At 42.1% G+C, this 14,205-nt stretch overlaps 1 protein-coding gene across 1 annotated transcript; it reads right to left on the bottom strand.

The window, feature by feature from the left end:
- Positions 1 to 4,784: 4,784 nt before the first annotated feature.
- Positions 4,785 to 13,915, bottom strand: LOC128437377 (NACHT, LRR and PYD domains-containing protein 3). The gene is made up of 9 exons (XM_053419502.1): positions 13,796 to 13,915; positions 11,974 to 13,736; positions 10,604 to 10,777; positions 8,920 to 9,093; positions 8,427 to 8,600; positions 8,129 to 8,302; positions 7,504 to 7,650; positions 7,320 to 7,366; positions 4,785 to 5,896 (listed from the first exon to the last, which is right to left on the bottom strand). Exons 1-9 carry the CDS (start codon positions 13,913 to 13,915, stop codon positions 5,349 to 5,351), a joined length of 3,321 nt encoding a protein of 1,106 aa, XP_053275477.1. The 3' UTR covers positions 4,785 to 5,348.
- Positions 13,916 to 14,205: the final 290 nt, after the last annotated feature.

Genomic DNA, 14,205 nt, shown 5'->3' with positions numbered 1-14,205 from the left:
CTCTTCCAACAGGATCAAAACTCCGGACGTACAAACAGGCAGCTGCAGTCACAGAGCGTCAGCGGGGCGGAGCTTATCGTATAACTAACCAATCAGACACTTGAAGACAAATTATTCATGGAGAATATTTTGTATAGATGTGTAAATAATTTTTTATTAATCATTATGTATATTTTTTATAGTATTTTTATAACATTTTCTCATAACACAAAACATACAGAACTGCTCACACGACAGAAAAGGGAAAAAAACAACAGAATGTGGGCATGTGGGTACAGTAAATAGAAAATAATTAAGAAAATGAAAATAAATGACAGTGGGCACATTTTCCAACCCTCCCCCCCTCCCCCTCAATCCCCCACATCAAGACAAGGCAGAGTCCAGATAGGAATCAATACAGAGCATACAAACACAGCAAGGCCACAAGGTGCACGTAGCCACTTCAGACAAAGTCACAGAGACAGGCTGATCTGGGAAAACCACGAAGCAAGGAAGATGACAGTGTGGGCCCGATATGCTGCAAGTAGGGTCCCAGACCTTATAGAAGGCATCTATTTTGGAATGAAGCATGCACGCGATGTATTCACTGGGAATGCAGTCCATAACAATGTTGTGCCATGACTTTTTTGTTTGAGCAACATTCTTGTTCCAGAAGAGTAGAATGTTCTTTCAAGCAGCAAAAGACAGTATATTGAAAAGTCTTCTGTGTTTACTGTCAGTGATCCGACCAACCGGGAGACCAAGTATCAGGCACATAGGGTCCATCCGTATTGGGACACCAAAGATATTGATTTATTAACTTAATCGTCAAGAGCCTTCAGATAGTTCCTTTAATTATCAGTTCCGAGTTGGCAGCTTTGTAAACTGAAGACTTTGATATTTCTATTTTCATAAACATCCAAAGTGTTCTTGAAAGAATAGTTTACTTTCATCCGTTCGGGTTTGGGGAATTTTGTGCCTCAGTTTGAAGGTTTTTACATTTGTCTGTTTGATAGCGTGTACTTGGTATGTTTCCAGGGTCGTGTGTTGTATTGTACATGTGTCCCTGGAGGCGGGGCTACAAGTGCATGGTCTCTGTTTACTAAGACTTTGCTTTTGCTACTGAAAGAATCACGTTCTTTGTAATAATTTCTATTGTTTGACGAGTGTAAAATATAAGAACAGGCTTTGAATTTGATTGGACTATTTTGTGTACTTGCCTTGTGTCTGAATGATGCTAAAGAAAAACATTTGCCTTGTCTTTCCATCCAATGGGTTCTCAATCCGGCTTCCCCCCCCCCCCCCCGCTCCTCCAATCAGCTCAAAAACCAGTCGGGGACGTCACAGATATTAATAATCTGCAGAGTCTCATCAACTATTTAATCCAAAATCTCATGAGACAAAAATGAAAATCGTTTATACATTATTTCCTTTCAACAGGTGAAAAACAAACATGGAACCATTACAATGTTCATTTAGAAAACGGAGTTTTTGATTGTATATGGTTACTCAGATCATTTTATTGGTTTATTGATTGATGTATTTACTGTCATCACAACTCAATCATCAACCAATCACTGAGTCTCAGAGGAAACCAAAGAAAACAGTTTCTTTATAAACAGCCGTTCGGAGTCTTTTTCTGTGACCCATAATCGATCGATCGATCAATCAATCAATCAATCTTCACCCTGGTTGGCCATCAGTCCAGCTTCTCCTCCACAGCTTTGTGTCGGAGCGCCGCCTCAGAGCGGACGGAGCTCCTCACGGCTCGCTGCATGAGCCAGGTGGCCAAGTGGACGGTGAGGAAGGCGCCACCGGCCGCCCACAGCCAGTTCCTCGAGATCCAGCTCCGAGGCTTCATCCTGACAACAAGAACACTGGGTTAACACTGGGACAAGTTCTTATTGGGTAATGCTGACTAAATACACCCTACTAATACTACTAGACTTGTAGTACTACTAGTATTACTATATTGGAATCCATTTCTGTTTTGTTTTTATGGAGAATCAATCAATCAATATTTTTTGCATAGCCCATATTCACAAATCACAATTTGTCTCATAAAGGTGTGAGATCCTCTGTTCTTAACAATCAACAAGAGTAAAACTACAAAAAAAACTATGAACAGGGAAAGAACGTAGAAACCTCAGTGTTTCCTCCTTCTCTCCCTGAGCGTCTGTGACTCTGCTGAGTGGGTTCCATCTCCTGTGAGAACAACTGACTGAGAGTCACAGACTGTCTCAACCAGCTGCAGCTGAACTGAGATCAGTTCAAAACACTCTGATTCAGCAGGAAACTTTGAAACATGACGGATTCTGATCAGTTTGGTGGATTTGTTACAGCTGCAGTTCTTCAGGGTCAGGAAGCAGAGGATCATGGGTAATATCCAGTGGGACGACTCCGTCACCACATTGATTCACTTTGATTTAGATGAAAACACTTCATCAGACTGAGACCAACAGAGATAATCACCTGTGGCTGCAGGGGGCGCTGTTGATCTGTGACAGTTTCACAGTAAAGCTTTAAATTGACAACAGGTGAGAATCATGTTGTACCTGAGGCTGCTTCACTTGCTCTTGGCAGCAGGGGGAGCTGGTGAGTTTAAAACGTAGGTGACGATGCCAGGCTCAGGAATGAACTCTTCTCTGGCTGAACGCAGCGCTGAACTGGACTTCAGGTTGAACCAGCCCCAGTGGATCAGACCCAGACTCGTGCCCATCACAATCAAAACCTTGTAGTTCTGCCAGAACTGTTTCAGGCCCATGACTGAGCGGCTCCGACCTGCAGACGACAAACAGATGAAGAAGTCTGATATAGCTCTACCTTCAGGTTCCATTCTACACAATTTTATTCAACATTTAATTCAACTATCTCTGTTTTAACATAACTGTTCATTTATAAAACCAATGATTTCACATCTTGTCTAGTCTGTTTCATTTGGCTGCCAATGCAAAGCACTTTGAAATGTGGATTAAAGTAGTTTATTATTATCTGCTTTAATGTTGTTTAGATGTTATTATAATTTATCTTTCGATGTTGAAATGAGGCTAAGCAGTGAAATTGTGTCATTTCGAACCATAGGACAATTCTGATAAATAACTTGTTTACTCGTTGTTTAACTAGTTGTAGTTATATATTAATAATTCTATTCATAACTGAGTTGATTTTAATCCTGATTAACTGTGAGTTGTTTCCTAAGTTAGTCTCTGATCTGACAGTAACATGTTGTCAATGACTCTTAGATAACATGCTAACAGAGCTAGCATGCTAACAGAGCTAACTGTTTACCTGCAGCAGTAAGACTGTTCAACCAGCTCTGCTCCCAGTAAACACAACATTCACCACCAGTGGACTGAATCTTAACATGTTTCATATTCTCAACTGTTCAATATTCATCTCTCTGTCTCAACGGTTCATGTGCAATTCACTGTAAATGTCCTCACACTGCATGTCTCCCTGTCTTTACACTCTGTGTACTAGTTTAATCACATTCATGTTTCTATACATATTATTTGTAAGTATTGCACGTGACTGTTGCTGCTGTCACTCTAACCCCTGAGGGACTCGTAAAGGATGATCTCATCTTATCTGAACTACTGACAGAGCTAGCATGCTAACAGAGCTAGCATGCTAACAGAGCTAACTTACTGACAGAGCTAACTTACTGACAGAGCTAACTTACTGACAGAGCTAGCATGCTAAGAGAGCTAGCTTACTGACAGAGGACTGACATGTTGCTTGCTGCCGCCTGTTTAAAACCAGGCTTCTGTCGCTGAACCGCTCACCTTCACAGAGTCACCGACACCGACCGATGATGAACTGTAGGACCCATCCACCGGCACTGACCCGGAACACACTGACTTTGAGCAGCTGCACCATAGATAGATATATATATATCTATCTATGAGCTGCACTGCCTGAGGGGAAGCGACCGACGAGCTGCCCGAACAGTTTCTTTAGGTTCAAACTAGGAGCTGAGAAAATATAAAACCTGCGTCTTATTAAAAACATAATTTAATTCACTTGATATCTTTAAGAGCTTTCAAAGACGAATCTAAAAAGAAAAGTGATTTAAAAACACGTTTTTCAATCAGGCAGCAGTTTAGGAGCCTACATTAGTCACGTGACGTCGTACACCGGGAAAGTTTGCCCTAAACGTTGTCTTCCAGGCTGCAGGTGAAACTTTTTTCTTAGTTCAAAACTGGAATCGTACAAATATCAAGAGTTTGAAATCATGACAACAACCAACTAACAAGGCACATTATTCACAAGTGAAATTACATAAAAATATAATAATTTTAAATCTTTTATAAATTACCAAATTAAAAAAAAAAAAAAAAAGTGAATGAGTAAATAAATAAATTACAAATGAAGTTATTTGTTACTACCTCTAGAGGTCGTCATATTTTTCTTCATAAGCCCTGAGAATACAGGTGAAGTCTGTCCTATGGGTTTGGGTTTATAATTGTTGTCATCAACAAAGTTTTTATTTGTTGGAGAAAATAGTCAAATGATAATTCGTGCAGATGCTGCTAGCTCCGGGACTGTAAGTAAAGTGTATTGAATGTAAAAGGTAAAATGTTGAGAAGGAGAATTAAAAGTGTGGTTGTTGGACTTGTTCTTCAGATGCTTGAGTTCTTGCTCTCGGCTGTGACGGTTGGTTGGTCCCGTAGGAACCAGTGATGGTCAAGAATTGTTTTATTTCAAAAGGCAATACAGAAAACAGAGTGACCACAACCTTATATTCATATTTATTTCTATTTATGTTTTTAACTGTAATTTTACATTATATAAAGATGGCGACACGACTCCACCTCCAGGAATGAAGCCAAAATATCTCAGATACAAACGCTGTCATTTTGTGATGATGATGTCATTTGCAGTCACAGTATGTGCAGTAGTGATCTTCAGTGTCAGCTGTCAATCATGACGTGTCAGCTTGTTTTTATATCATCAAATAACTAATCAATCCAAACTGATTGGAAACATGAACAAACATCAGAGCGATAAGAACGACCTGAAATGACAGAAACATCATTGACAAACATTATTTAACGTCTACTTAGATTTTTTTGTTTGGTCCATGTCCCATCCACTAACATGGAGGAAGAGGGGTTTATACTGCAGCCAGCCACTAGGGGGCGATCAAGACTATTTGGTTTCACTTTTGGGAGCCGTCCTGTCGTCCAGTTTTTATTAAGAGTTTATAAAAAGCTAAAGTTTTTAAAAGGACATCTGTAATGAGAATTTTTTTTACAATAATCGTATAATTAAGAACTTACTTGTTGTTAGTCAGATTTATAAAATGTGGTTAGTTGCTGTGAGAATCATTTTGTGTGTGTTTGTGTATAATGTTGATTATTAGCATCCTACAGTGAACACAGGGTCACTGATGAACCCGGCCACTCGTACGCAAACCCAAACCCGGGGTAGACGGGTTCGGTGAAAGTGGTGTAGAAGGTGTGGAGGTGGAGCAACATCCCGGAGGAGACGCTGAAGAAGGAAAGCATTCCAGAGGGACAGTCCACATACACTGCGACTCTGTGAGAGACGGAGGACGAGGACGGCTGAGGACAGGCCTGTCGTCTCTGATGGTGCCACACTGAGTAACCGTCAACATCGGAGCATATCAGACTCCAGGACTGATTGTTTCGTCCGAACCAGGAGTCGATTCCTTCCCCTTTCCTTTTGATCCCTCTGTAGGTCACTGCAATGTTCACTCTCCCCTTCCACTCCACCTCCCAGTAACACCGACCAATCAGAGCACTGTTACACAGCAGCTGAGGCCACGAGTCAAATCTCTCCGGGTGATCAGGATACGGCAGCTTCTCCGTCACTGACGTCATCGTCCGGTTGTCGTCAGACACTTTGAGTTTTCTGTGAACTGTGTGTGTGTTGATAGTGAGATCGAAGGCGTCTGAAGGAGAGAACAAAAGCACAAAGAGATGAAGACAAAGATCTGTTTACATAGAACATATTTACCATAGACCAGGGTGGGGAAGGATGAAGACGAGGGCTTGCTGTGACAGCAAGTTGCCGGGAAGTATTAGATGAAGCCAAAGAATAAAGCAGGGAATAATCAACAGGCATTTGGAAGTCAGAAGTGAGACTATATACATACATAGTGTTTTGACATAGACAAATTATTAACAACAGCAACAGTTAGGGTGACAAGGGATACAGTACTAGAGAGGACGGAGCAGGACCAGGACATTTTGGACAGGGAAAAAGAAAAGGACACAAAGTTGAAAACCAAGGCTTCTGTGTTGGGAGAGAGTCAGAGTGAGGAGTGTTTCACAAAAGTGAAAACATTAAGGAGGGTTCCAGCTCAAAGAGAGTCAGAGTAGAACTGAGGAGTAGAATAGAGGAGAGAGCTGATGAAGAGTCAGAGTTTAAGATGATATAGAGATTTATGGAAAGGAGGACTTTCTTCAATGATTCCGGAGAAGCTGAATTCTGAAAAACCAAGATGGAGATAAACGCATATCAAAGGTTCTGAGAGATGAGAATTAGTTGATTGTTTGTAGGAATGAAGAGCAGAGGGAACGGGCTGGCAGCTTGAGAGGAAGTGGACGATTTAAAATGTAAGACACATTGAAAGAAGAAGCTAGTGAACTAAAGGAATGATGCCCCCCCATCATTCCTTTAGTCGGTGTAAAAAGGAAATTAAATCAGGAGCTTTGGTTCAGTTTAATAAAGTTCTCCTGGTACAAGGGAAAGCTCGGAGCTCATTCACCAACAGATTAGAATTCCAAATGTATAAAGAAGATTAAAGTCGTAAACCAGATTTTATTTATAGAGGAAACATGAGGCTGGTACTCCAGAACAGTTAGATCAGCTACTGTTAGATGTGATTCTGAATTATTACTTGTATGAATGTAAAGTTGGATAAGAGAGGGGGGGGGGGGGGGGGGGTCGTTTTGTGGGGACGTTAATGCTCATTGCAAGGGGGGGGGGGGGTAAGAATAGATGCTAATGGGAGAGTATTAAAAAACTGCTGGAAGGAGAAGGTCTCATGATGGAAGTTAGATGTTAGATGTTCAGGAAACACATCAGCCTGAGAGGTTATTGTTATTATTATGAACCTCAGTGTCGAGGATCTGTGAGTGGGACGAATCAGAAGAAACAACCGGGATCATGTGACATGAGAGGAATAGGAACCGAGGTAAGTCGGTTTGTAACCTGTTTTGCAGCATCCAAGGAGCGATCATTGATAATTATTTAATTTGTCATTCTACCTTTATTTTAACTCGGGAATACACACAATAAGATATGACATCATCTTTTCAGGAATTATTTCAGTGAACTCAGATGTTCTGAAAGTGACGACACACACTCACATTTCCTCAGACCAGGTTTCAGCCTCTGCTCTCCACCATGATCCAACCTGAAACAGGAAACATAGAACGAACCATCAGGACATCAGCCGCTGAATTCACTGTCATCTCAGTTTGTCATTGTTACACAGACACAGTGTGTGAGCCTTTTGTTGTGTGTTGGTACCTGACAGCGTTCAGTCTCCACAGAGGATCTAGTCCAGCAGAGAGCAGCTCCACTGAGGCTCCTGGATGATTGTAGCTCAGGTCCAGATCCCTCAGGTGAGACGGGTTAGAGGACAGAGCTGAGACCAGAGAGACACAACCTGCCTCTGTGACCATACATCCTGAGAGCCTGGACACACACACACACACACACACACACACACACACACAGACACACACACACACACACACACACACACACACACACACACACACACACACACACACACACACACACACACACACACACACACACACACACACACACACACACACAGATAACGTTGGATCTTCTTGTCATTCCTGCTTCAGATGTTAAAACACAGTCAATCAGTTAAATTAAAAATCGATTGCAGCCGCTGCAGAATCAAAGACACTCAAAGGAGAGATATTCAGTTCGTCTGCCTGAGTGAGCGACTGCAGAGCCGTCCTGATCCAGTGAAGTTTGATGTGCAGTAATGTGGGGAATGAATTTATATATTAACAATGATATGCATTTTCTGATTGATGGTTGGTATAATATAAACTGTATATATAATATTGTATTTGAGTGGAATGATCTAAAAGATGATAATTTTCACTGAGGTTTTCAGCAGCAGAATCCTGACCTGAGAGTCTCCAGTTTACAGTCTTCACTCCTGAGTCCAGCTGACAGCAGCTTCACTCCTGAGTCCTGCAGGTCGTTCTTACTCAGGTCCAGATCCGTCAGACTGGAGGACTGAGAGCTGAGGACTGAGGACAGAGCTTCACAGCAGTCCTCCGTCAGCCTGGTTTGACTCAACCTGTGCAAGTACATGCAAATAGATTTGATCTGTTTCAGTGAAGGTTTGCATATTTGTGAGTCAGGCGTTGAGAAACCAAGATCATACTGATTTCAGTATCGCACAAGCATTGCATGAGGTTGACCTGAGAGTCTCCAGTTTACAGTCTGAACTCCTGAGTCCAGCTGACAGCAGCTTCACTCCTGAGTCCTGCAGGTCGTTGTTACTCAGGTCCAGATCCGTCAGACTGGAAGACTGAGAGCTGAGGACTGAGGACAGAGCTTCACAGCTTCTCTCTGAGAGTTCACATCCACTCAGCCTGAAGGAAGACAGATACACTGTATATAAAGACCATCAGTGACTGTATATAAAGACCATCAGTGACTGTATATAAAGAGGATCAGTGACTGTATATACAGATGATCAGTGACTGTATATAAGGACCAAATCATAATATACATTATCTCAAGGCACTAAGAGAAACCCACAGTTCCCACAATGAGCAGCACTTTTTGACTGTGGAGGAAAAACTCCCTCATAACTGGGAGGAACCTCTAGAACCAGACTCAATGTGTTTATTTGTGTAGTACATTTTGTTTGTACGATTTCTGTTGTATAGAAAACAGCAGTGATCTGACCTGAGAGTCTCCAGTTTACAGTCTGAACTCCTGAGTCCAGCTGACAGCAGCTTCACTCCTGAGTCCTGCAGGTGGTTGCTACTCAGGTCCAGATCCGTCAGACTGGACGACTGAGAGCTGAGGACTGAGGACAAGTCCTTGCAACATCTCTGTGTGAGCCCAGTTTGATTCAACCTGATAAATAAAAGACATAAGAACAAAAGTGTTTTCTGTGCAGGAGAGGAACTCTCTTTACCATCTGCTTCTTCTTCCTTTGCTTTATTGGCAGTTGGCATCCAACATCAAGGTGCAATACTGCCATCTACTGCGTGTTTCAATATCCTACTTCTTCTTTTCTGACTTAATGACTTCTCTGGCTACTCTTACACTTTCATACTTTTGTTACTCTAATACTTTTATACTGCTCCATGTAAAACACGGAACATGGAAGAAGAACCTTTGTTGTTGGATTTGCTTGGTAATTCTTCATCAACTGTTTCCTCCTAAGATGCTTTTCACCACCTTGACCTGAAGAGCATCCAAGGGATCGATGTGAAAGCTCCAACACTTTGACAATGTTTGAGTTGCTGAATCATAAGTGATGAAACTGTATCAACACCTGAACATTAACACTTTAGCTTTTTCACTGACACCTTGAAGCCCCATGAATACGATCATTATTCAACCACATTAATATCCTATTTTATTTCCAATAATATGATTAATGTCCTTTTCCACAAGACTCCATCATCAGCAAAAGGTGAACACATCATTAAACATAATGGAAACAATACTGGACTAATGACACTGGGGGCACCATTTCCCACTATGTACCTTCCTGATTCTATCCCAACTCTTATTTGAATAAACCTGGGAAATAAAAAGTCTATGATCCAATTATATATCCTCCCTGCTGTCATCTTCAATGGAATCATTAATCCCTCATCAACCTTTTCTACATCAGGAAACATCACAACCTCCATATTAACCTCTGTTTAACCTTAGGTCCAGGAGAGAAACTCCCCTTATCACAGACTTTGGGCTTTTTAACTTTATAGAACATTCTCAATATAGAATAATGGCTTTGTTTGTTACAGCGACCTTGACCCTTGACCTTTGACCACCAGAATCAAATATGTTTTTAATCAGGGTGATCTTGAAATAATAAATTGGACGTACCAATTTGTACATATAAGTTAGATCCGAAAAGCAATGCCTCTGGCCACTAGGTGTCACCACCATAGAGGAATAAAAAGAATTTAACACACTCATCATAAATCTCCTTTGAAGACAGATTATTTTCTGATAACCCAAACATTAAGATAAATATATATATGACAGTTTTTCTGAATTTCCAAGACACTCAAATTGATTCTCTAAACTCACACCACTCTGTTTCCTTCACTGGTTACCAGTGGCTGGCCCTTTCATTTTCCTAAATCAGTGCATTGTTCTGCATTTGTTGTGTTTCTTCATTAGCAGCTTTGTGTGTTATTTGATGGCAGTGTTAGATAATTGCTAAAGATAAAATAGTTTTGATAATTTTTTTTATTTTGCAAGACAAGTCAAAGTTTTTGTGAGTGTAGCTGGAATGTATGTGTTTCCTGTTTTGAGAAAAGGAGGAAGAGACTTGACTAAAGAACATAAAGCTGAAGCCAAACACAGCGTGACATGAAACATGCTGTTCTGAGAGCAGTGATCTGACCTGAGAGTCTCCAGTTTACAGTCTGAACTCCTGAGTCCAGCTGACAGCAGCTTCACTCCTGAGTCCTGCAGGTGGTTGTTACTCAGGTCCAGATCTGTCAGACTGGAGGACTGAGAGCTGAGGACTGAGCACAGAGCTTCACAGCTTCTCTCTGAGAGTTCACATCCACTCAGCCTGAAGGAGAGAAAATACAAAAAACCCACAAAGTTAGAATTTCCTCTTTTAATCAATAGATAACTGTGAATGTTGCTTCAGTTGAGTAATAGACTGTACAGACTAGGGGAGGGTTGGATCTACATTTGTAACAATGAGAACAGATTCATGTTAAATTAAACAACCACATATCAGAATCTCAGAGAACAGGTGGGTGAGAGAGAACAGGATAAAGAGTAAGAATAACATCCAAAGTCCAAATCGGTAGGTGGCGGTTTTGCACCTATAAGCTGAAGAAGAAGAGGCTAACAAGACTCCTCACTAAGTACGAATAATGACGAGCCCAAAGGGATCACAATCAGGTTTAAATGTTGCTGCAATGTTTTTGATGTGAATTGTGAAGCTGTACAGAGATCAAACCTGGTGTTGCAAGGTAGAACAATATTTAGGTTCTTTTCCAATATCTTTGTTAAATTTTGTTTTGTTTTATGTTCTGTATTAAATGGTCTGTATTTATATTGTGCTGTTGTCTTGGTGACCACAGCACAGTTTAAGCCATTCACTCATTCACCAATGCACTCAAAACAGGTCAATCTGAGAAGAGCTGTTTCAGACAGGGTAAAAAGGTGCTGTTTTAAATGATCCTTGTGGTATTTTGATCAAAATATGTTACAGACATTTGATTGAGACCCCAAGGAACCATATCAACTGTGGTAATGAGTCCTTTAAAACACTGATAATTAGCAACTGACTTCTCCTCTGATACCGTTGGAAAGCTACAGCCAAACAAAAGGTTCCGCTTATTGGATTAAGTTGTTGGAGATAACTGGGCAGGTTGATGTTAGCTTAGCACCTTTACTAGCATCAGCCAACACACAACCACTTACTGCATCAAAATATCAAAGAACAAGCTATTTAGTGCACTGAAGGGGGGTGCGGGTAGTGAAACCGTAGTATGAAACCAATAAAATGTGAATTTTCTACTATTTACAGGAAAGTATTACAAGATTCAGTGTGCAACCAGTGCAGTGGTGACGACAACAACAACACAAACAAAATCTAGCTTTAGTTACTGACAGTGAACCAGTGGAAAAAAAGTTACTCACACTGAAGTCCAGGTACCAGTACCACTGGCTCAGATGTGAATGGTACCCAGTCCAGGTACCAGTACCACTGGCTCAGATATGAATGGTACCCAGCCCTAACAATACACTTACTGAGCTTTTATGGAGACCTTGACCACCGGCAGCAGCCTCAGTAGAGCCTCCTCTGAACCAGAGTATTTCTTCAGGTCAAACACATCCAGATCTTTTCCTGATGACAGTAAAACGAAGACCAGAGCCGACCACTGAGCAGGAGACAGTTTTTCTGTGGAGAGACATCCTGATCTCAGGGACTGTTGGATCTCCTCCACCAGAGAATTATCCTTCAGTTCATTCAGACAGTGGAACAGGTTGATGCTTCTCTCTGGAGACAGATTCTCACTGATCTTCTTCTTGATGTACTCGACTGATTCCTGATTGGTCTCTGAGCTTCTTCTTGTCTGGGTCAGCAGGCCTCGAAGAAGACTTTGATTGGTCTCCAGGGAAAGACCCAGGAGGAAACGGAGGAACAAGTCCAGGTGTCCATTAGGACTCTGTAGAGCCTTGTCCACTGCACTCAAGTATAGATGTTTTAGTGTCCCTTTGTTTTTTGTTTTTTTTGGCAACAGTTCCTGTGACAGGAGATTGACACCAGAGTTGGTGAAGGTCTGATAGAAGTAAAGAGCAGCCAGAAACTCCTGAACACTCAGATGGATGAAGCAGAACACCTTGTTCTGGTACAGGCCTCTCTCCTCCTTAAAGATCTGTGTGAACACTCCTGAGTAAACGGAGGAGGCTCTGATATTGATGCCACTCTCTCTCAGGTCGGATTCATAGAAGATCAGGTTTCCTTTCTGCAGCTGCTCAAACGCCAGCTTCCCCAGAGAATTAATCATCTTTTTACTACGTGAATTCCAAAGTGGATCTTGTTGAGTTTTTCCATCATACTTGAGCGTCTTCAGTTTGGACTGAACCACCAGGAAGTGGATGTACATCTCAGTCAGGGTCTTGGGCAGCTCCCCCCCCTCTCTGGTGTTCAACATGTCCTTCAAAACTGTAGCAGTGATCCAGCAGAAGACCGGGATGTGGCACATGATGTGGAGGCTCCGTGACGTCTGGATGTGAGAGATGATCATGTTGGCCTGTTCTTCATCGCCGAACCTCTTCCTGAAGTACTCCTCCTTCTGAGGGTCAGTGAACCCTCTGACCTCTGTCACCCTGTCCACACACTCAGGAGGGATCTGATTGGCTGCCGCAGGTCGTGTGGTTATCCAGAGGCGAGCAGAGGGCAGCAGCTTCCCCCTGATGAGGTTGGTCAGCAGCACGTCTACTGAGGTGAACGCGGTGATGTCGGTCAGGATCTCTGTGTTGTGGAAGTCCAGAGGAAGTCGACACTCGTCCAGACCGTCCAAGATGAAGACGACCTGGAACTCTTCAAACCTGCAGACTCCTGCTTCTTTGGTGTCAGTGAAGAAGTGATGGATGAGTTCCACCAAGCTGTACTTCTTCTCCTTCAGCACATTCAGCTCTCTGAAGGTGAATGGAAATGTGAACTGTGTGTCGGGGTTGGCTCTGTCTTCAGCCCAGTCCAGAGTGAACTTCTTTGTGAGGAAGGTTTTCCCAATGCCGGCCACTCCCTTTGTAAGAACTGTCCTGATTGGTTTTTCTCCTCGAGGTGAAGTTTGAAAGATGTCTTCTGGTCTGATCATTGTATCTGGTCTGACTGGTTTCCAGGATGCGGTTTCAATCTGTCGAACCTCATGTTCCTCCTGGATCTCTCCACTCCCCTCCTCTGTGATGTAGAGATCTGTGTAAATCTCCTTTAGAGAGACTGAGCTTCCTGCTTGAGGAAGTCCTTCAAACACACAGTTGAATTGTTTCTTCAGATAAGACTTGAGCTGATGTTGACAAGCTGCAGCAGCAGGGGTTCCTGTATTAAGACACAATGAATAGAAACAGTGAGTGTGAAGTTAATGAAATTGGGAGAAAAGTGAGTGTAGAACATCTTACTGCTCTGCAAACAGTCAGCCAGCCTCTCCTGCTTCAGTTTCCTCAGAAAGTGCAGCGTGATCTTCATGAATGCTTCACGGAGCTTTCTCTCCTCATCGTCCACCAGCTCCTCATACTCTGAACGTTCTGTGTCACCTAGACTCAGAAACGTCTGGAAATTCTTCAGCTCATTCTTTTCATATTTGAAAATGTTCTCCTCAAGATGCTGAAAAATTAAAGATAATTTGTTTTGGAATGTTGGGTTAGGGTTATCTGCAGATAAGGTCAGACTTGTTTGGAAATCACGCACCTTAAATACGGAATCCAGTTCTGTTGGATGCTGCTGTGCAGAGTTATCACCAGGAACCTCTGACCACT

The sequence above is a fragment of the Pleuronectes platessa genome, chromosome 3, assembly GCF_947347685.1.
Source record: "Pleuronectes platessa chromosome 3, fPlePla1.1, whole genome shotgun sequence".
NCBI lineage: Eukaryota > Metazoa > Chordata > Actinopteri > Pleuronectiformes > Pleuronectidae > Pleuronectes > Pleuronectes platessa.
This window is presented reverse-complemented; position numbering and strand designations above follow the sequence as displayed.

Excerpts from the sequence above, each read along its gene's own strand:
- LOC128437377 (XM_053419502.1), bottom strand. The coding sequence starts at position 13,915 with ATGAAGATCACGCTGCACTTTCTGAGGAAACTGAAGCAGGAGAGGCTG. Across the intron at positions 8,601-8,919 it reads TGTAAACTGGAGACTCTCAG|GCTGAGTGGATGTGAACTCT; the intron begins GTCAGATCACTG and ends GTCTTCCTTCAG. Across the intron at positions 8,303-8,426 it reads TGTAAACTGGAGACTCTCAG|GTTGAGTCAAACCAGGCTGA; the intron begins GTCAACCTCATG and ends GTACTTGCACAG.